Source organism: Grus americana, chromosome 2 (genome assembly GCF_028858705.1).
Source record: "Grus americana isolate bGruAme1 chromosome 2, bGruAme1.mat, whole genome shotgun sequence".
NCBI lineage: Eukaryota > Metazoa > Chordata > Aves > Gruiformes > Gruidae > Grus > Grus americana.
In genome coordinates this window covers 115,667,998-115,692,614 of record NC_072853.1, presented here as the reverse complement: position 1 = coordinate 115,692,614, position 24,617 = coordinate 115,667,998, and the positions used below count along the sequence as shown (strand labels likewise).

At 37.5% G+C, this 24,617-nt stretch overlaps 1 protein-coding gene across 5 annotated transcripts in view; it reads right to left on the bottom strand.

Annotated features, from left to right (window-relative positions):
• The window catches only part of BBS9 (Bardet-Biedl syndrome 9), a 305,135-nt gene that overhangs the window by 48,630 nt on the left and 231,888 nt on the right, over positions 1-24,617 (bottom strand). Inside the window, exon 23 of one of the 5 annotated variants that reach the window (XM_054817045.1) lies at positions 20,006-20,112. The exons of the other annotated variants lie outside the window; for them this stretch is intronic. Within the exon in view, the coding sequence (XP_054673020.1) occupies positions 20,108-20,112 (5 nt within the window). The 3' untranslated portion in view covers positions 20,006-20,107. Of the gene's footprint in view, positions 1-20,005; positions 20,113-24,617 lie in introns of those variants that run through there. 5 annotated transcript variants of the gene reach the window in all.

Below are 24,617 nucleotides of genomic sequence, written 5' to 3'. Positions count from 1 at the left end.
CTCACATGGCACCCTACATGCAAGCGATTCTTTGAGTCATCATCTTAATTATTCAATTTGAAATATTTTAAAATCTTGCATAGATACACTTACATGCACTAAAATCACAACAGCATAAAACCAGCAATATGATCAATAAAACAAAACAGGAGCCTTTAGGCTTGCCTCCACATGCCTAGATTGAAAATAGCGCAGGTAGAATTCAAACTCCGCAACAGAGATGGGCAAGTCATTCTCCCCTACCTGTACCTTCATAAAGAGGTGATAATTCCAGCACTCAACAATGCTCCACAAAGTTCCAAAAATATCACCATGGGCTCGTACATCAACTGCCTAACACAGAATGTGCTTAATGCTCATCAATGTACCTACCCTTCCATTAACACCTTCCTTTAATGTCTCAATTTGCTAGCACACGATACATTAGTGTCAGAAAAATATCTTGAAATGTTCTAAGATTATTCAAGTTATTATTATAATTGGCATCTCCCTAAACTACATTCACTTTCCCCACAGCTAACTGTGAGCATCAGATGTGATTTAGAAGTCCTGCATTTCTGGATAGAGGTATGAAAAATATAACACTTTTCTGTGACTTTAACTGGCTTTCTGGTTTGGTTCCAAAAAGGTTTGTGCTCTGGCTAAGACAAGTCACAGCACTTTCCTTTGCCAGGATCCTATGACATATTCAGCACCTTCAATTCCTACCAGCTTGACAGCACTTTGACCTTCAACTTCATGTCACCCCCAGCAAAACATTTGGGAGGTTTGGGAGTAGTTACTGTTTATTTCCTTTCTTTCTCATGAAAATGATAATGCCAAGTCACTGTGTTTGGTTTGCAGCCCTGGATGTTATCAAGAACTTCCTGAAATTTTTCCACTGTGTTGTTTTGCCTTATTTGAAGAATACAAACAGAAATTCTGTCTTGAAGGCAAACAGCTCTGCTGTGAAATCTCTGATCCCTTCCAGCAATTTCTGTAAAAAGTTAAACATTCACATTTGCTTTTCTAAAGTCACTCACTAGCCTTTCCACAAGGAAAAATAAATCATCTTCACTAATGACCACTAATCATCATATTGGGTTAAGAACAATTTCTCAAGTCCATTTTTCCTTTGATTTTGTCTTTGGGGAATTAGTTCCAGTTAATACATCGCACACCCCTCCCTTGGCTAACCAGCATTGGCTGGGGGTGATTTATCCGACTGCCATTACCTAGGTAATTTGCCATGTATCATTACACTGTTGACCAGTGATTTGGGAGTCCCAGCAGTATCCCTGGGATGTAAAACTAGTGAGAACCTACTATATGAAAGCTGGAGTTATTATACTGCTCCTCTCTGAGCTATTTAAGCTACTTTTAGGAGACCCTGGAGCTTGCTCCTTAAAGTGCAGTATTTATTTTCCATGACAGTTATAGACTTAAAAGCTCAGGGCCTGATCCAAAGACTCTTGTAGTCAATGGCGAACTTTCTACTGATCTCCTTTGCATCGAGGCTTCACACAGCATTCGCAAAAGTTACAGCCAATACAATAGGACCCTGTTTTAAAGACACAAATGATAGTTCATAAGGGGTGAGCCTTTACACTTACCCCTAGCGCTGCTAACAGCTGGGGAGAGGAAGAATATGCCACGTAGCCATTGTATTCCCAACTCACGAAACAAGTACGTAGGAAGACCCTTGACTTCAAGTCCTCAGGTTTACAATTTGGAAACAGTTTGGTTTCTCGTTCTTTCTCTCTCTCACACACAGGATTCATTTGGGGGGTGCTTTAAAAAAAAAAAAAATTGTATTCTATAGATTTGCTCTGTGAACAGAAATATTTGAGTTGCAATGGCAGATTAAAATGTCCTTTCCCTTCTAGCTCTTCAGGATTTTTTGGATGGAGTAATTTCTACATGAAGTTTGCAAGTAGAAGTTTGCTCTGACTTCCTACTTATAAGAATTCTTACTCAGTTTAAAAAAAAAAAAAAAAAAGCATGTATCCAGACCGCTCAAGGGAAAAAAAAAAGTGTATGGCCTCTGCAAATTATCCTAATCCACAAATTAAGGATTTTAAAACAGATACGGCCAACGGACAAATATTTTACTCTCTGATAGAGGAAATTTTAAAGCAGCACTAGACATGTTTTATACTGCAATGATTGTGAATATAATTTTTCTATAGCACAGAGGCACCTTCCAGAGCCCTGAATCTGAGATATAACCATTGGGTTTGCTTCATATTTAAAATCTCATGTTGGACATTTAAAACATCTGTTGTTCTGAAAGTTCCTACCAAAAAGGAGGAAACAAAATCCAAACCCAAGATCATAATATGGCTAAATCACTCCTTAGTTTTACTTTTGTATTAAAGCTGTTTTGAGGTTTATAAGCCAGAGAAAGTTTGTCCCATTACCAAAAGGAAATGAACATGCACCTTGAAATGACTACAACTATTTAGAGCAGACTGTCATCAGACTGAGAGCTGGTGCTTTCAGTAGCTAAAACTGAGCAATGACATCTACTGAAAGCTATCAAAATAATACAACATGACTAATAATCTCAAAGGTCCATTAACTACAATAGAAATTAATCTGGTTTTAAAATATTGAATAGGAATTCTTCTCTTTCTCAGAAATGGTTGCTTTTAAGACCAAGCCTACAAAGTTTTGTCTTTTTTTTTCTAATATATATATAATACAACCTGAAAAACTGAAAGTACTTTTACAGCTAAAGGAAAATGAGAACAGCAATAAAAACTTCTCAAAAGGTAACTTGCCTTTCCCCCCCACCAAAGACTAGAATGTTAAAAAAAGGGAAAAAAGGAATAAAAAAGAAACAAAGGACAGAATAAGATTAAGTATGAATTTTATGTATGCAGATTTATATTTTTCACATAACAGAAGGAAAGTAACCTCCTAAAACATTTATATTGTCTATTTCCAGACCACACATCCCCCTGGCCTTCCTCTTGACTCTCAAACTAGCTGCAGGATCTTTCAACTTGAATATCCTTGCTTCACACCTGCCTTACAACAGCGATACATGTTTAAGTTATTACATTATGCACATGTTCATATGACATGCCAGGAGTTAATGTTTCTGATCTGTAAAGAAAACAATGGCTTCCTATTACCAGTTAACCAGTATATTGTGCGTATGAGTGCACTACGGCACAACTGCTGGGAAATTATATGCACCACATACACTTCTTTGACGGTCAGTGCCAATGTTTTCCCCTGCGTCTAACTTTTACACTCTACTTCTACAAACTCTTCTGAGGATTCCTCTGCCTTATTCGTTCCACAAACCAGATCTAAGCACACCTTCGGCACAGCAGCTGCAGACAATCCTGTTTGGAGAATTCCACAAAAAGGTCAGCTATGCTTGTTAAGATATTTAAGGTGTCTGTTCCATTGAAATCGAGTTAAAAAAATAAAAACTGAATAGACTCTAGTAAGAAAGAACAATTCCCCATAAATGAAAAACATGTGGAAATGTTCAATAGGTCAACTATGTAAAAACGTGTTATATACTGTGTTTATAGGTATTTTATTCACAGACAAGGCTGGCATTAGGGTTTTATTGATATCCTGGTGAAAAGCACATTAATCTAAGGGCTGCAAACCCCTTTTCTCTGCATTTTAATGCAGACCACATAATAGCATAGTAACATACAATTATTTTCAAAACATATTAGCTTGCACTTAATTTACATTATATTTTGATTGTAAATCACTTCTGGGTTTGTATCAAGGTTTATTTGCAGGCAACTTGTCCATATATGCCATTCCCATTCATATGCCATATGAACATTTCTGAACTTCAAAGCTGAGATTACAGATCCGAAAATCAGAATCCTATATTATATTATACTTCAGGCTCATCTGCAGTTAAAAGTGCTGGATATTTTACTGCAACTAATTAGTCAATCTAATCCCAATAATACAGTGTCCAATTTCATTGTGTCTGGGAACATTCAAAATTTGGCTGAAAGCAACTAGGCTAAGTCTGAACATGAAAGTCCAAAGGAAAAAAGTCATGACATAGTAAAGACCTTGAGGGTACAACAGAAACAACTATACCCAGAAAACAACTTAAGAAAGGGGGAAATTTGTGCCTGTAAATAATCTTTGCTTTCAGTGAAACTAATGATATGATTGTGAATAAAATCCAATTTAAGCACGGTGGTGTATTAGGGCCTCTATTTCTTGCTTCATTATGAGGTGGTTTTAACTACCCTGTGCTCAACAGACTCGTTGAGGAGCTTCAGTCACCTCCTGAAATCCTATGCAACCTCTTCTTAGATCTGATTAGACTTTGGACTTTTAAAATCATGCATCTGAAAGCAATCCACGTTTCCTTAGTTCTGGAACTGTATCAATGCAGCACATTATATTTATGTGCCCCTAGAAATCATACCAGTTCTGTACAGAGCGTAGTAACCAGTTAGGTACCACTAGGTACTGGTGTGGTACTACAAGGTACCAGTTAGAAATCTCAGTACAACACATAGTATTCACTCTAAACTATCATCTTGGTAACTGTCCTTCTCCAGCCATACCACTAATGCATTTAAGGAACTAGAAGTCCTATAGGGAATGCATGAGCAACTATGGCAGGAAGTTGTTAGCTGCTGGGCTCACGACTCAGAAATCTGCTTTCCATTTACACCTGCTCCAGCCAGAGTCTGTAGACCAGAAACAAACCTTTGATTAAGGTTGGGAGGTGTAATAGTAGGTGTGATTGTAGAATATGGGAAAACAGTTGTGGGTTATGTCCTTTCTCAGACGCTATGTATTTAAAAAGCAACCCTGGGTACTGGATTTTTTTTTTTTTTAATCAACAGGCATGCATGGCACAAACAGTCAAATTTAATGAGATACCTGTAGTATAATTGATGTTATAGACTGATATATTTGCTATCTATACTTCTATCCATAATAAAAACATTTCATACATAAAACTAGGTTAAAACCCTACAATATAAACCTATTTATATTAACTAGAGAAACAATATTGTACAATTTTTTCATTTACTAGTCTTGGACTTGGAACAGAGTTTTTATCTACAAAAAAATCAAGTGAAAATAAAAGCACCTTTCATCACAGAAGGTGTTGTATTCTGCAGTTAAAGGTGTTATTTTGCAGTTGATATGAGTAAGAAGAAAATGTGAGCATTAAATACAGCTAATTTTCAAATCATATTTATTTTTTCACGGATAACATACCACCTTCAATGAATGTGGGGGGAGAGAGGAATATAAAAAACTGGAAAATCTAGAAAAAGTTAAGACCATCTTCTATGCATAATTCATTCCATTTGTAACATGTCCAAATAACAGCATTTTATTTCAAAGGTTTGAAAAGGATATTGATTTACGCCCTTTCAGAAAACAGCAATGAGTCCATAAAAACACATGGATTGCACAAATTAAAAAGTCCAAATAGGTGCTGGAAATGCTCCATTAATTTGGACTCACTTCTTATAAAAGAGAAGATGAGAAATGCTCCAATCCTCAATAAATGACGTTAACTCCACCATTTACATAAACAAATACTTCAGGTTCTATGTCAATATTCAAGTAATTTCAAATCCTTTTTTTCAGCCACTGATTATTTCACTGAAAAGGTAAGGTACCTATACATCTGAGCATGAACCTGCATGTTCCATAAGAGTGTATTCAGAATTTTAAATGGCAGCATTTATGACATTGATCTGAGAACACATTTCAAAACGCATCTAGAAGAATGAAAAGAAAAATTATGAGAATGAATGTGCTGCTGCTTTAAATCGCCATTAAGGGTAATTATTTGTTATGATAAATTATTTTGATAAAAACTTACCACACGATTTATCTGTTAGAAGATGTTTCTACTAAACATACTTACTCAGATTTTCTTGGTAAATCCCAAAAATCATCCCTCCACTTCCTCCTTGTACTTATTTCAAAGAGCAATTACTTATCTACTGTGTTATCTTCTTTAAATTATTCTTAACGTCTAGTACAAGAATTGAGTAATGAATCTATATTCCCTGCTTCTTCTTCAATCTTTCCAGTGTTTAAAACACTGTTCCATCCCATAAATATGACAAAGTATATACTCCTACGTACACAACACTTTTCTATGTTTTGCGTATCAAATCAGTAACTGCCAAGTAAAAAGGAAGGCATTCTAGATAAAAATAGTCCTGCACAAGCTACTGAGACTACCCTCAAGAAAGTATAAGGCATGTGATGTGTATTAGTCTCTTCCTTGCTACCTATATGACTATTTACACTAGTGCTGATGCCCAAATATTGACTATTTCAGCATGGAGAAAACCTCACCCAAGGATAACAAATTTTTTCTCATGCCAGGGTCCAGAATCTGAAAGTGGTATTGACCAGTAAATGCCTATATGGTTAGTTCACCTAAGTTAGGGTCAGAAGTTTAGTGCAATTCAGGACTCCCTATGTGTTACTGTCTGCTCCAAAGCAAAAGACGCATCTCATTCATCCCTTTCTCCCTCCTTTTCTTCCTCTTGTTCAACAAAAACTGAGGCAATTTCAAGTCTCAAAGATCTCAGGAAACAGGAACTTGATGAGAAAACACTGTGGCCAGCTGAGTTTCAGATGACTTCCTCATTCTACCTACATGGAGTTTGTTTCTTCCTCTCCTTGTCCAGTACCGAAATCACACGCAACAGTTTTATTATTTATGTCAGAAAATAATTTGGGCAGGTGCATACATCCCAGCTGCTTTATTAACCTAGGCCACATGAAATATGGCATTTCAGGGTATCTCAAGGGTCAAGTCATGGTCTGAATGTACCAAAGCTTCTCCTTATTTACGTTTCATTATATTTTTCAAAAGTTGCACGATTCTCCAATATTCTGATCCAATAAATTTGCTGTACTGAATCAATCTGGAAGTCCTTAGGCTCTTTTTTTTAAGCAGCTACTTCACTTACTCACCTGTAGCTCTAGATGCATAGACAAACTGAATTAGACTCCAGAGGATGGGGAAGAAAAAGGACAAATTTCAAGAGGAGAGAGAAATTATAAAAAGGAGAAAAATCATCAGAGAAGGAATCTTCACATTACCTTTAACAGGTTTCCCACATCCATGCCCACTCTTCCATTCTTACTTTTTCTTGAACCTTAAACAGTCATTATCTATAATTGATAATATAATTGAATTGATAATATAATTTTCTAAGACACAATCACTTTCTGCTTGGCCAGGATTTCTTCCACCTTTACAATTTTAACTTTCAAACTCCTTAGCAAGTCCCATTTAATTAGAATATCACACAGATAAAATTTAATGAAATGTTATACATCAACTACAATTCTCTGACAATTCAAGCAACAGTTGTCACTGATCAGATGGCCTCATTGTAAGACAACTAATTGCCTGCAGTTAGGCAACCAGAGCTGCTTACTTTCATTTTATACTAGCATCTTAAATGCTACATAAAACCAGACAAACATTTTAAATATTACAAAACTCCTTCTAACAGATTCCAGTTTGGGCAAATACAATGCCCAGGATGAATTATCAACCTTCTTGTGATACACACATAATTAAATGACCATGTTAGTGTAAGCTTCTACACAGAAATGCACTTGCAAAACAAATTTCAAAGGAGATCACTATTCAACATACATGAATATAAAATTTGAAATGCAAGAGACATTTCAACAGAGGAGCAAAGCCGAAGACATTAAACACTGCCAGTAAGGAGAGGATGTGAGAGAAACACAAACAAACTGAATTTCATGGAAATTTTCAGAGACAGAATGAAAACAACGTAAAATTGGGACAGATAACGAGAAGAGTCACATAGTTCAATCGCATGGAGTGGGATTTGGTACAGGGCATATTATTTGCCATGGTGTTCTGAAGATTGAAACTCCACAAGCTTACTTTCTGGGATTTGATCTGAACAAGATTTTCAAAAGCACTTAAAAGCAACTCTGCTCTTTCTGAATAAAAAAACCCTGAAACTCGCATTACTCTTGAAAACACACTAGCTCTTGAAGCAAGCATTTAAACCACATACATTTTATTTCTTACAATTTCCATTCAAGTCATTTATGTAGGGAATGGATGAACTGCAAGAATTTTTGGTAGCCTTATCAGAAAATATAAAAACCCCCAAATTCTGAGAACAGGAATAGGAAATCTTATAATGAAAAGCATGATGCACAGCTCAAACCCCAGAAACCAAACTGTTTTCCCTAAACATCTGGCTTGCTTTTGTGGGATTTTATGTCCATAATAATAAATAAGTCAGGTTTAGGAGTGCCAGTTTATTAAGTATTTAAAAATGGCTAAGCTACAGCAGCTGCCTGGATCTCACAGCATGTCCAAATAGACCAAATGTTCCCTGTTGGTAACAGTATACTCAAATACAAGTATTACTGTTATGGCTTGATACTAATAAACACAAGGTTTAATTTTAAATGGGGCTTAAAAATCCATTTCCTTCCCTTACCATTTGCTATTTATTTTTTAGCTACTGAATATTCCTGGACAGTTAGCAAAAATCTTAAACATTTCATCACTTTGCAGTACTGTTGAAGGCTTCGGATGTAACAGTACAATATTTCTGAATTAAAGTTACTTTTCTGGAATCGAGTAAGTAAATACATAGCACGTCTGTATATTTTTCTTTTCAAACTTTCATTTTAGTTCATGCCTTACAGTTTCAACTCACCAATTCCTGTCATCTGCACTGAGGCTGTGGGACAGCGAATGAACAACCTTTTAATGCCACCACTCCTACTTCTTACTCTCTCAAATAGACTTTTCACTCTTATGAGCCTATGAAGATGATTAAAAAGAAAATATTTTTCATCTGGATTTAGTTTATAAAACGTGCAAACTCCATTTCTGAAACTAGGCAATGTTCACAACCAACTAATTTTTGACCCTTTGGGTAGTCATTTGGATTAGGCCACTAGGAATTTTATTGCTTTAAAGGAAATCTCCAGGTAGCAGAAGGACAATTGAATTGTTAATAAAACTTGCTTTACAGAATCATTGCGTATCAGGTGCAGCACGGATAAGGAAAAGTAGTTAACTCTAGAGCTGTAGAACTACAAGTGCTCTTGGTTAACAGTTGTAGACAGCTCCCACAGTCTATTTATCAGGTTGGTCCTGTAATTTAGAGCCCATTACAGTGACGGTATTGCAAAGACTAACTTTGTTTCCAGTTGCTTGGACATGAAGCAAGGAAGTCATGGAAGAGAAAGCTATTCAAGAATAGCCACGTATGACCACCATAATGACTGAAAGAGGATGAGGTTTGTTGTATGCACATAACAGATATAAAAAGACATATAAATAAAAGTAAGCAGCACTACTTTTGCAAAATATGCAAATCTCATCAAATATTCCAGTGTCATTGACTAGACCTTCTCAAAATTAGAAACAAGATCACACAAAGGTGGGGCTAATTTTGGAGACCCAAACAACCTATTGAAAAGATGATCTCTACCTTCTGTCCAAATGGCATGTGAATGGAATTTTTTGCCTAACATCTGAGGATGACAAGTAAAATAATTCAAGCCAAAAAGAAAGAAGTTTTCTTTTAAAAATTATTTTAATCATCTGGAATTTTTGGAAAATAATTTTATAATCCAAAACACAGCCTGCATTGAAACCAAGTTAACTAAATGGAATTTTCTTTTCCTCCAAGAAACATTGCAAAACTACTTTTCAGATTTTGAGCTGAATTTGTTGTGATTTATTACTAGAAAATCAAAGTTTGGAGCATAACAAATATATACTAAGCTATTTATAATTAACAATGGGTGCAAATGATAATTGAAATTATTCAATGGATTTCACAGCATCACAAAAAAGATTAATCTCAAATAGTTTAACATGTTTCTATTCTATTGAATGCTATCAAAAGCAATAAATTTTGAAAATTGCCATTTCGTAAGTTTTGGTTTCCTCTATAATGAATTTCAATAAGCCAAAGTTTCCTATAGCATTCAATACATTACTTTAAAAATCACGAGAACTAGGGATTTGTTATCCAAAATTAGTAATTCTATGGTATTGGTCAGAATCACATTGTATAAGAAAGAATCACCTCAGTAATAATAAGCAGTTACCTGAGTTAAGACACTATTTTTCAAGTTCTGAACTAATTCTGTGGTTTACGTGATATATGCTCTGCAAGCTGCTCTTTCAGTAAAGGAAGCTGATGTTTCTTGAAGCACTTGCAGCTGCTCATCTCCACCCTCCTCACCAGAAATGCCCACCTTCTCCCAACCTGCCTACGATCTGCTTCCTTAACCTATTCCAGACAAAATAAATGAGGTTAACTTAAGAATTTAAATGGTAGGCTTTTGCTAAGCAAGGTCATTTTCTCTGAAGCAGTTTAGACAGCAATCAGCTCCACTCACAGATCTAAATTGTTGCTAATCTCTGACAAGGAAAAAAAAAAGGGGGAAGAGGGAGAGGAAAATTATGTGTAACTGTGGAGGCGTTACAGATTGTTTCTTTTACTGACACAGTAGAATATAAAAGACTGGATGTCTGTGACCTAAAGCATTAGACAATTGCACTTGTGAGTTCTTATAATGCATATTTCAGGGAATAGAAATCTTTGGGAATGAAAGCCTGTCTGGATTGGTTAAGTCATCAGATGCAAAGTGTTAGAATTGCTGGTCTTGTTTCCCTGTTTAATCTCTTGTTGAAGGAGTCCCCAAGGCATTCTTTAATTGTGTTTATACAGCAAAGCAATGATATATCACATGTGGCAGTACAAAAATATTTTCATGCTGATCATATACGTTTCTGTAACTCCGATTAAGGTACTTCTCCCATTTTAACTTTACAGCTGGACTTTCAGATTTACATGTGAACTTATGACTGAACATTTGCAAAATTTGCACTCACATAATTAAAAATTTATATTAGCAAAAAATTACACCTGGTTCAGTTTCATTTTAATTGCATTTCTTTTACATGATTATATTAAAGTAAGATTTTGTCAAATGTCTACTGTGCATTTATTGCATGTACCTTCACAAAAAAAAAAAGCAAGCCTGTTCCCCTGGTGATCACCCATTCAGGTAGCAGAGTACCTAAGATTAACTGCAAGCCTGTGAAGAGACCTAACTGAACGTATCTCTTAAGAAAAGCAGATTGCAATAATTTTGTATTTTACTCCCTTGTCGTTGCAATACTGCACAGTTTCCAAGCACAAATGATATGGATAGTATCAGTTATATTCTTTAATTATAGCAGATTCAATTCTCAAAGTAGTTACAATTTCACATGTAAACTACCATATGAAGAAAACTCTCTCTTCTTTTGTAAAGCCTGACAGATGTTTCAGGTTTTGGGTTGGTTTGGTTTCTTAATATCTGTATAATTCAGCATTGTTCAGAGGAGTCCTGGGTGTGGCCAAGAAAAACCCTCTAGTGGTTTCCATTGCAAATGAAAGGCGAATGTTTCAGATTGAAATCTAACAAACTTACATTATTTTACAAATATTTTTGGAAGGAAAAACAATTAAAATTTCTTTTGTAATGCTGGAGTAGGATGAGCTACATTTGAAGCTGTAAACCCAGAGGAAAAAAATACCAGTTCCCCATAAATACGTGAGTTAGTATTTATGTTGCAGCATTGCTGTGTTAAAAATGAGAGCATAACTGAATTGCAGTCCTCCAATAGAACTAGTCTGAAGAAAGAAAATTTGTTGGGTTTAAGTCCTATAAACAGACTCCATACACGGCAATACAAACCACTGATTTTTACAAGCAAGGAAAAGGCATCTCAAGCCTCAAAAGTGGAAACAACCACACGTTCCTAAAAAATCTCAGGTCTTGTTTGTGAAGTTGCAGCTAACAGAGCCCTGTAAAATCTTGTTTATATCCACTTTACACACAAATATATTCACTCTTATATATGAACTGGTGGTAATTAATTGCAATGTCTTGGAAAGTGTGGGACCTGGGCATGACGTAGATGGTATAGAATAAGGGGTGGATACTGTCCTGATTTTAGCAGGGATAGAGTTAATTTTCTTCCTAGCGGCTGGTGTAGGGCTGTGTTTTGTATTTAGGATGAGAACAATGTTGATAACATGCTGATGTTTTAGTTGCTGCCAAGCAGTCAAGGACTTTTCAGCTTCTCATACTGCCCTGCCAATGAGAAGGTGTGGGATGCACAAGAAGCTGGGAGGGGACACAGCCAGGACAGCTGACCCAAACTGACCAAAGGGATGTTCCATACCATATGAGGTCATGCTACATATATAACTGGGGGTTGGCCAGGAGGCAGGGCAGCATGGGAACTAGCTGAGCATCGGCTTTGGGTAGTGAGAAATTGTGCTGTTCATCACTTGTTTTGTATATTCTTTTATTATCTTCCTTTTCTGTCCTACTAAACTGTCTTTATCTCAACCCACGAATTTTACTGTTTTTTCCTCTTTTGTTTCTCTCCCCCATCTCACTGAGGGGGAGGGTGGGGAGTGAGCAAAGGGCTATGTGGTTGTTTTAGCTGCTGGCCAGGTTAAACCATGACAATGTATAAATGTTTATAGGTACCCTAATACTATATACTATGCAAGTATTGCAGAAGATGATGACAGACTGCAATTCAGCAAAGTGTTAAGGATTTGCTTAATATCTTCTGAATTTGGGTAATAATGATAATCACAGTAGATTTTATGTTGTTTAGCATGTATAACAGCTTTGCTGAATATAAGTATTTTCTTAAGATACAGTTGTATAGCAGACAAGGTATGTAAGCAAGTGAAAGTTACTCAGGCATGTTCCTATATACTTTGCTGATTTAGGGATTGCATGTGTGGCAGGAGTTGGGCCTCCAATAAACTACAGATTTTTTCCACTTTTAATATATATTAAGTAATATTTATGCACACCAAATAACAAGCCAACGTGAAACATTTCTGTTCAAATGATCCCATACATCCTACACAGAGACCTCCAAAAACTGCAATCAGTATTATGCACCACAAGTGTTAGACACAACAGCAGAAAGCCATCAACAGTTAATCCTAAGTGATTTGCAGTGGTTTCTGCCACTGCCAACATGCACTTCAAGTCAGATGTGCTTGTTTGCACCCTGAGCCTATGCTACTTGCATACTGCAGCAGAACATATCAAAGTCTTTGCACACTATTTTCAAAAGCAGTTTAATAAAAGCAAATGAGCCAGTGACTTTTTTTTTTAAAAAACAGAAACAGCACTCGGTGCCCAAATTCCATTACATATCAAAGGAATTTAAAAGCTCAACTCCCTTAAGGTCTTTAAATGTAGGTTAGCTACATACCATTTATCAAAACAGTAACTATTTGATCCCCACTTGTGTAAAAAAGATGGGCGCCAAGAGGCGGCTTCAGCATCTTAAAGTCAGTGATTTACATATATCAATTTAACCTTATATATGGTGCCTCCACAGTCGTTACCTAATAACTACTTTATTGCTTCCTGACAGGGGCCTCCTCCACTGTACCACAACCATTAAATAATACAGTCAAGCTCCCACACCTCTTCCACATGACGGGTCTATCACTGGATCACTAACCAAGCAGTTGTCATCCTAAACTGATAAGGGTTCAGAAAAAACCTGAAGACTAGACTAGGCATGATTTAGCCTTTCAAAAGAACTCAGGAGAATTTTCACAGAGCGCTACTGGGTGCGCCCAAAACGAATTATTGTGTATACTGACTTCATAACCGCAAAAATAGTCTAACACTGTACACTGTCTTTGAGGGAAGGAGATATTTGAAAAGTAGAGGCTCACATGTTTTTCAGGATATCTTCCTACTGTGCCTGAGCATGGCTCTTTAATGCCACCTAGGCAGTTTTTCATTCTTCAATTCTGCAATTCTTCCTACGCTCTGTAGGAAAAGCAATTGCTATTCTTATCATCCCAGCAGTAATACCATGTAACGTTTAACACAAAAGCAAAGAACATAAATATATGAGGCAACTGCTCCCTCAGTATAGATCAGCAAGAAAGAAACCAACAGCAGAACCCAGAGGTTGACCTCATGTTGTTTTGTAACATAAGCACTTTCCACCCAAAGGGCAAAAGTCAAGGAGGGTTTGATTGTGGAGTCAAAATAGTCCTACCACTCTGTTATTTTAGCCTCCCTTTCTTCCTCCTGATTATTCCACTCAACATAACCTACAGCATTTAGTGATAAACCTGCTGGCACACAATTTATAGAGAAACAACACTTGACTCTCTCTCAGCCACTTATCTTTTTAAGCAGTCAAAAGAAAAAAAAAACCCCTACTATATATAGTGACTCCTTGGTGTCTAGCCTTCCCCCTCCCTTGGTTTTCGGGTTTTTTGTATGCACATGGGACACGAAGGGTTTAAGCAGAGCAACAGAGAACAGTTCACTTTCCCAAAGGGACATAGTAGATGCTTTTTCACAGAACCCAAAGACAGCTTGTAATGCATGGTTGACCATGAAAAGTAACTGTGAAGGGATGGTAAGATCAAGTATCTTCCCCTATATTGAAGAAACCAAAGCCATTAAGTTTATGCTATTAATTAAGAATTAGTACATACTTGCATGTGGTTCAAACAACACAAAGATTATTCCATTATAAGAATAATTTAAGGCAATAACAGCAGCTTATTTTTTTTATAATTACACAAGTATAACAGCAGCAAAGGGGAAGCAAAAAAATTACTCACTAAACTTTCTTATTCTCTTGAATCTGAGAAACACCAGTGATTGGATGTGTGGAAAAAGAAAAACATGGAGAATGTGAAAGGTATTTTTTAATTACTATGTCAATCAGCAGTAGAATATATTTTTCCAGAGGAACACCTCTAATATTGCTATATGATTACCTTGCACATCATACTATTAAATGGCATAACTATTCTGATTTTAGACAAATGAATGTACAGAAAATAAAACACTTAAAAAATTGTAAACAGCACCCCAGCACTAATTCAACTAATCAAACATTTCCAACTCCAATTTTTAAAATATCAAACTGTTATTCCATCACTGATATAACCAATGATCAAAAATAAGACACTTTCCCCTCAAAATTTAATTTGTAGACTAATGCTGACAGCCTTCTCAGATTGGAGACATAGTTTTTTAGAGAGTCATATTCAGTGCCAAGAAGGCGTGAAGGAGCAAGTGAACACTGAATTGCAAAGAAATTAATACCTATTGCAGCTTGCATTCTGGAAAGACAGAGACAGAGAAATAGGTCTTATACATCTCAGCCAAAAGCCAGTACGTTCAACTCACAGGTGATGTGCACAGGAAAACAACACTTACTAATGCACAGAGAATTCTAATTTAAATGACAGAAAGCAGGGAAACAATGATTTTGCATAAAGAAACAAACCCAGAAAAGAGAAATTTGAAATTTCATTGAAATTTTAGAATTTTCAAGAAGTTGTATTTTTAATTTGTTGTAGCTTGGGAAAGAAAAGAAGAAAAAAAGGCTTTGTTCCATATACTACAACCCTGCTCCTATTGTAGGTATCCTTGCATCCTTCTCAGACTGTATCTGTTTATTTTCTTTACAAGATAATAATTTTTTTTAATCATTTACCATAAAGCAATAAAAAGAGGCTACAGGAAAAAATATCTGGATTTACACATCTTCAAAATATCTAAAAAAGAAAAATATCAATAAGAAAGAATAATATCAGCTAATTCCAACTGTGGGTTCTGCATGCCTATATGTGGATGACACATGATCAGTACAAACCTAACTTGATTTTTGTGTAACAGGCCGAGTTTGCAGAACTGAAATGTACAAAATCAGCGGTTTGCTGGGTTTTTTTATAATAGGAAAATGGATCATGTTTGATTTAGAAGCTTTCATTAGAATACTCCTAGAAGCTACAAATGATATTACTATTTTATTCTACAGTACTAAAACCCGTCTTTAAGGAAACACTTTGTTTTTTAAAATTTAAACTAGCTTTTAATCAGTAACTCCCATGTGGTTTCAAAACCCAACTTGTTCACAACCTACAGTCAACAGATGGTGACTATTGAAGTTGACCATAAAAAAAAAAAAAAGATTAATCAAATTAAATGTACTTGAGAAAGATGTTGGCCTTCTGAGAGAACATAATTGAGCACTTGCTGGAAAGTTTTCCGCAACACAGATCTCCTATCTGCTTTTCATAGCTTTCTAACACAGATTAAAGGACAATATCAAATAAGGATAACACTATCCTAAAAATGACTGTACAGAAAGTGCACCTACAGACAGTGGCGATAACTTGACTTGGCTCTTACATCAATAGGAGTGAGTATTCTCGTGTGCCGGCCATATGCAGTCTGTAACAGCATTAGAACTATGAAGAAATAGCCAAGGGACTAATTTATATCTGTTTTTGCAGATGAGACAATTTAATATGAGGATCCATGGGGTGCATGACTGTAAATCTTTGACTGAAAATTACACATGGAGACAGAAAGCAACAGAATTATTGCAATACTTTGAGCCTAACAATGAACATCTCAGAGCTCCTACAGCATCATCAGTACAGGGTGCCAAAGACATAAATCACTAGCCTGAATGAAAATGAAAATGTTTTATTTGTGTAAAAACATGAGAAAGGATGACTTAATTAGAGAACAAAACCCTCACTATATCCAATTGATTTATAAGTGGTTTTACTCTAGGAGACAGCAGTATTTTGCACTACATTTCTCTGCAATAGAGGGTATGAGTTATCCTTCACTACCACGGTGAGCACAATAATACAATCAAAGGGTGTAGGAAAGGTCCATATGACAATATCCATTAGATAGTCCATAAAGTAAAACAATCCCAGCCATCCTACCTCCATAAGTATCTCAAAAGCAGGCAGGCTCATCACTATCTTAGCACAGCTTTACCAGAAAGAGATTGTCACGTGTCTCCTACTGCTAAGACAAAAACATTTTGCGATATTATGTAGACAATTTTACAGAGTTTACAGTACTAATTAATAAACTATGAATACATTTATACAAGACGACCATACCTTTACAGAACAGCAACCTAAGTCTTGCCCACAAGCCTTCTCAGCAACCCGCAGAAGTCTTTAAAATTCTCCCTGCCTGTTATCTATGTTCTCCTGAGGTGGGAGATCATGTGAGTACTCTGAAGCACAGGATGTCTTCAACTTAATATTCCTATTTCTCCGAGGTCAGGCTATCCACATACCTTGTCTGCCAAGCAGCAATAAGGTCAAGCTCCTTCCAGCCCTCCCTCCTTATCAGCACCAGTCCCATGACAACATTTTAAGGGCAGGTGAGATCAATAAGCCCTTGGGCCAAGCACCACACGTAGCCTTTCATGTTGCAGGTGAGTGAGTCTAGGTCATCCTCAAAGTTTTCTCTGCAGGGTTGTGACTGCTTTACACTGCAATCAACACTAAAGATGATCAACACCTAAGCTCAACACATGGCAAATCTGGCCTTCTTGTGCAGAGCAGGTGCAGACAGAACTTCTGTATTCCCATTCTCCAGTGCGGGAAACAAAATTCTCAGATCCCTAACATGTGATGCTTAAAGGAAAGGGTCAAACATCTATCTTAAGCATTATACCACTCTACATTATACCAGAGAGCCTCAGTTCCATCTATGTTCCTGCGTCGCAATCTGTGGCATAAACCTTTGGAAACATCTAAACATAAAACACGAGGTGGAGAAGTGTTAGGTGGAATTTAGGTTACCTATATTTGGTGTTGGTCTCCCAAAAGAGACTTAAGTAATTAAGCCTCTACTGAGGTCATGGAGTCAAGTTTCTCCAAAGTGTAATTAAGAAAAGTTTACATAATAAACAGAAGCTTGTAGTAACAGCTAGTACTATAACCCACTAGGATTTAGGCAGCATATATAACTGAGCAAGGCACATGTGCGTACCTACCTTTTCCAATGCCAGCCTAGAGGACACATCACTTTTGAAGAAGCAGGAGACAGGAATCAGTTTCCTTTTTTAGACTGAATCAAAACCACACTTTGCTCCTCAGAATACTAAATTGCCAAGCTCCTGACAATTTTCATCTCTGAACCTCCCCCTCCATGACACGTTAGATATTTTACAGCTTCTAAAGCAAAATATTCCCACAAGTATTACCAAGTTTTTAACACTCTTGCCCACCCCCTCCCCAATGTAGTAGTGATTCAGCTGCAGAATAGTAAGACTTAAAGCATGCTGAAAGCACTGCTTTGCATGCACACTGTTTCCTTGTACCCCATTGTCTTCTCTGTTCCCACTTCCTCCCTCCTGTTTTGACTGCCAACTGAAAGCTCGGGCACGGGCTGCCGTGCTGCTCTCCATTTATACAGCACCTACTATAACAGGGTCACAGCCTGTGAAATTAATTCCAGTGCACTACAACACTATAAACAACCACCACCAACAGGCCTGTCAGAACAAATTAACTAAGTATATTTTGGTGATGCATGGTTCCCAATTGCTTCTTAAGCAGTTTCTCTTACTGATTTATGAAATCCAGTTTTCCACAATGAATTAGATGATGGCTAGGGCAAATTATTGGAATTCTGCTTGACTTACACAAAACACTTCATGGGCAGATCCTCTGCTGGTGCAAACTAAGAGCTTCAACAGAACAACAAGAACAACAACTTATACTGCCATCTGCCCCTTTGTCCACGTTGATCTCAGCTCTCCTCACAAACGCTCCGGTTGCAAGAATACGACTCAATCCACATTCGTACCTCAACTCTCAGCCCAGTGGAAGAAAGTAGCTATCAGGGTTGGATGCAGGTACACTTATTGAACTTCTCTATTGTACCTTGACAATGTACCTACCTGTAGGCGGTCCTAGCTGGATGCAAGGGTGGAGCTGGGAGAGGGAAGGTTACAACTTCATCTCCGCTCCTTTGCTGTTGGCAAAGCCATCCTTATGTTTCAACTGTGAGACAGAAATGGATGGCGTATACAGAACCTCACTGGCATTAGAAGATTTTTCCCAGCAGTAGCTGGTTGCTACAGCTTGGTCTAGACATGAAGAATTTAAGAAGTTTCCTTGTAAACCCCCATGTGAAATGGCCAACTGTGAAAACTGCTGGAATTTCCTGGTAACTAGTGTCCTGCGCTGTATTTTAGAATAAACAATGCTGACAGCAATAGTGTGCCAGAAGTAGACTTTACCAGTTTGCTGCAGCAACAGGAAACTTCCGTCTACTTTTCACTTTTCTTCATTATGAGAACTGATATGTGTACCATGAGATGTTCCTGACACACTCATATACGTTCCCATAGTTACACAAGTGAGTACATATAGAAGAACAGAGAATATACAGCAAAGCAGGATTATTTCAAAAGCTTATAGCCATTCTTATTGTTTCTTTCATTACACATTCTTATGATAAATACTATAATCAATACTCTCCTCAGCCTATTTTTATAGACTAATTACACTAAAGTAAGATTTCATGTAGGATATAAAATCATGCCTGAGGAAAAAATAATATTTAAAGTATACATCGCTTTTAGACCACCTTTACCTCAAACTACAGGCAGCCACAACACTGGCTTTATGACTTTTCTTTTTAAATCAGCATTGACTCTGGATTGTACTGCTGGAAAGACCAAGAGATAAGATAACCTCAAATATGCACACTTCATACCTGTACACTTTTTGCAGTAGTAGTAATGATAGTAATAATAATGATAATAATAATTCATACATTTAAAAAATCAGAACTAAGAAATGTATACTACATTGTTTTTTAGCTATATCCCCACCACTACCTTCATGGAAATCTGAAAGGAAACCTTTAAATATCTGGTGAGAACTATTTTTATGCGAGGAACAAGATGTCAGGCCATGAATTGAAAAAAAAAAGAATCATGCTACCTACCCAACAATATGCTTGCACTTCTTAATAAGCAAAACCCATGGAATTTCAGGAGGGTTTGGTTTCCCCATATGATTCTAGAGATAAGTGATCAGTTCAAGTAGCTGCATGTTTAGCCATCATCCGACTGAACACTATAACATGAGCGTTAGCTATGGTGACACACCTTTATGCACTATCTGTTCTTCCTATTTGATGCATTCAGAATTTGTCAAAACTGTACTTCAGGACTCCAGGAAACTCCTCCATATCCATCTGCCAAGCTTGATTAGCCTGCAAAAACAAATAGTGGGGGAGTGGCAGCTATCAAAGACAAGTGCAAAGGCAGGTCAGAAAGTAACAAAGCTCCGTATGGAGGATCAGTTGGCTTCAGCTTCTTACTCTGTCATCAAGAAACATGGTGATGTCCCTCTTTCATTAGGATTACATCCAATTCCTCCATCATTTTTTTCCAAACTAAACTTCAAGAGCCAACTAAAAATATCAAGCAGAGGACCCACAGCAAGTGAAAGGTGACAGTATCAAATGGACACAAATATCATCAACTGCTTCTGGGGGATGAGGGTTGCAGGCCACCAGCTACACCTGGTCACCCTGGCCAAAGAGGGAGAGATGAATGGAGTTGGAAAATGCTCATAAAGTATCTTCGTACAGCCTTGTTGGGAAAGGCATACTAAAAGATGGAAATTTAATGGCTAACAGAGGCCAAGAAGAAGAGAGAACAGATATATTCAAACCAGGATCACACTTCTGATCGCTTTCAGTTGGACTAAGCCAGGCAGCTCATCCCGAATTATGTTACACTACCGTGGTGCTTCTGTGAAGTCCGAATCCGGCCCCCAGTGTCTTAGTAATAGTGCCAGACACACCGAGTTGCTCGTGCCTTCTGTCAGGCCGTTAAAACGTGCTACAGGTCTCAAACCTGGCCCAGGAGGAGAAGTTTTATTTGACCGCCCAAGCCAGCGAAGGTGGCAGGCAGTGAGTGTGCGCTGATGTGCCTGCAACAGGGAGAAGATGAGTCATTGTTCACCATGCCAGCTGGATTCAAATGCGAGTTTAATAAACTGGTTCACCGCAGTGATCATGCCTGGTTGCTGCTGGCACAAAATGTTTTCATCTCTAAATGTCACAGGCAGGTTAGTGCAGCTTTTTTTTTTTTCAGTAGGTGAACAGAAATGTGGAAATTCCAGCTACAAAACCCCAGAATGAAAGAGAACAGAAAAAATTAATCTACTGTTGATGTTGTTTGTTGCCGGTATAAACTGGCTCCATGATTCTAGGTCCACATTAGGAAAGGGAAGCAACAAAAATAAGCCTGTCTTCTGTGGTCAGTTATAATTGCTGAAATCTTGGAATTATTTTATGTGCAAGTTCATTCTGCAAAAGTTTTCTTGGAATGGGTCAGGGAAATATCAAGCAAGGAAGTAACTTCTTGTCAGACAACCTGAAGAAACATGTCCAGACAAGTGAGATGTAACCAACTCATTGCTTGCCAGGAAAGTTGCATAAAAATGCCACTGAAAATCCTCAAGAAATGCATAATCTGTACTGCCTCGTCATTTGCTAAATTCCTTCTCCGGTTGAGGTTGGTCAATTTTGAACGATATTGCACTTCAGGAAAAGAACTGATCTCTAGATGGGTATAAACACTATTTAGACTTTGTTCAGAACTTTTTAACCAAATCTTAATGTGATAATCGTAAACATTCATCTCCTCTTATCATAAATAGGAACAGCAAGGTCAGCAGCAAGATTTTCTAGAAGAATCTTTGAATCTTAATGCCCCTGTTGATTGTAAAATATGCTTAGCCCTCACTGCTCCCAAAGCTTCCAAAAAGCACGTTAAAGTTATCCCCAAAAGTTTGTCACCCCCAAACTTTGGCACCCAGTAGCAAAGGGACTTTTATAAAATTCTGGTTTATCTCTTTGGCTGTGTCACACAAAAAAAGGCCAATGATAAACAAAATGAAGGTGAAGGATTATTTTTCATGCCTTAGCCATCAGGTTGCACATGTCTGCTGACCATTGAACTTGTTTTCTTTGCAAGGGCAGCAGGGAACAATAACTGTTCCCCAACAGAAAGGGAAATAGAAGAGTTACAGAATCACACATAATCCTCCCCAACATCCTTTTAACGAACAAAGGAAAAAAGATAACCGTATTTCCATTGTGGATAATGAAATCTGAGATTCAGTTCATCTTCTTGCCTGCTTGTTGGCAGAATTAAGTTAAGTAGCAAGTACCAATTTCCCACTTACTTCAAACATTTATGCCATATTCAAAGATAATTTATACTTATCCTCTTCCATCAAAGAAACAGCAGAGATACAAAACAGGCTTTTAGAAATGCGGAGATCATAAATTTGATCATATTTAAAAGGAAAGAACGTTTGTGTATTTTTATACACTTTTCCAGCATCTAAATAGGGAAAATGACTTGCTTTGCTCCTGTTCCTTCTGGATACAGGTCAGATGTGTCTCTCAACTCATTTGCCTCACCCATGGCCTCATTAAGGATTGCCAAGCCTTCACAAGGCTGTTTCTCAGCTTTGAATAGTGCCATATTCAAGATATGTCAGGGAGACATTGAGGAACTTATGTATTATAATATTTAAATTCTATCTCAAGCTGAGATTCAATAAGGTCTTGTTTCTTTGTGATAAAAGCTATTTCCTTAGAAATATAACAGAAGTATAACTTTACATGGACAACCAACAAGTGTAACAAGATAGACGGGGCCATTCACAGTGTCGTTGCCAGACTAGACAGGCATGCAAAATGCTATGCTCTGTCTCACAAGGCTCATTATATAAACCCATACAAAAAACAAAACAGGACTGAGTCGGCATTTTCTGCCAGGAAAAATATTATACGGCTTACAAGCTACTGAGGGCAGGAGACTGAATTCAAAGAAAAAGTAAAAATTATGTGGTTCAGGATCTAAATGTCTTCTCAAAAAGAACTGGAGCGGGATGGAGTCAAGCAGTTCAGCCAGCCCACGACAGGATGCATTAGCGGGATTACTGGAGATGACTTATGCCAGTTCTGTACCTCAGAGTAGGAAATACAAGCATGTTTACATGCCTGCCTCAGTGCCGCCTTGGACGGCACATCAGACCTGTTAGTGACCTTCTAATTTCTCTTTCCTAAATCCATTTGCATATCAAAACTTTAGACTGTGATTTCTTTTGTTAATATACGATAATCATCACAAGAAGTGCGACCAGCAGGTCGAGGGAGGTGATTCTGCCCATCTACTCTGCTCTCGTGAGACCCCACCTGCAGTACTGCCTCCAGCTCTGGGGTCCCCAACATAAGAAAGACATGGACCTCTTGGAGCCAGTCCAGAGGAGGGCCACAAAGATGATCAGAGGGCTGGAGCACCTCTCCTATGAGGACAGGCTGAGAGAGTTGGGGTTGTTCAGCCTGGAGAAGAGAAGGCTCCACGGAGACCTTATAGCAGCCTTCCAGTACCTAAAGGGGGCCTACGAGAAAGATGGAGAGGGACTGTTTATCAAGGAGTGTAGTGACAGGACAAGGGGTAATGGGTTTAAACTAAAAGAGGGTCAATTTAGATTAGATATTAGGAAGAAACTCTTCTCTGTGAGGGTGATGAGGCACTGGAACAGGTTGCCCAGAGAGGTTTAGAGGCCCCATCCCTGGAATTGTTCAAGGCCAGGTTGGATGAGGCTTTGGGCAACCTGGTCTAGTGGAGGGTGTCCCTGCCCACGGCAGGGGGGTTGGAGCTAGATGATCTTTGAGGTCCCTTCCAACCCTAACCATTCTATGATTCTATGATAATCCATGTTAAATCAATGATGTTGCTTTATACAAATGATTCAGTCTAAACTGATGGCAGTAAATTTTTACCTCACTAGACAGTGTGGGGATTTGGTTGCTGCATTTTAAACAAACAGGTCAACTGTAATCACAGCTCGGAGACAGACACACGAATTTTAGCTTGAACCAAACATGATGAACAGAAACACTATGAAAAGCCTCAAGCCCAACATTCTTTTTAATTATTTGCACAATAAAAATGCACTAACATAATTTCTCTTGTAGAAGCAATCAACTTTTCCCCACTCTACAGATTATGTGAGGTCTGACCTTCATACAAGGTCCAAAATAACCACCTCTCTAACAAATTCCTTCAGAGTCCAACACTGGTCCAATGACACAACTGAAGTTGTTTTGGTTAGATACTGGTAGCCTGATACTGATTTCACTTTTCTACAAACTCTGAAAAGCAGCGTACCATGTGGCTGGAAATACAGCAACTTGTGATGGAACACCAGATTACATCTCTTCAGTTCTACTAAAGTTTTTAGTGACAATCCAAAGTAGCATTTGGATGTCGTGTGTTTTATATATATATATATATATAAAAAAAAACATTATAGCTGTCTTTTTACCACAGAAAAAAAGCAGATACTTATGTCATTAACTGCCTTCTCTTGATACTTTAAAAAAAAATAATAATCAGCTATATATTCCAGTGTAGAAGCTGACCTACACTGGTAGCAGACACACAATGCTAGAGAATAATTCCCATAATAGTAGAGCAAAGTTTCAGAATAAAACTTGGCTGATGAAGCAACAAAAGCAGAGTTAGACTTTGAAGATTCATGAAGACTGGAGGCTGGAAATCTAAAATGTCAGAGCTAATGGCAAAGATTTTTAAAATAGGCTACTGGCCCTTTTATTTTTTCCCCACAAGGTCAGAGAAATGGCATCAGGCAGTATCAAATTATTTTATTCTGAAATATTATTAATCA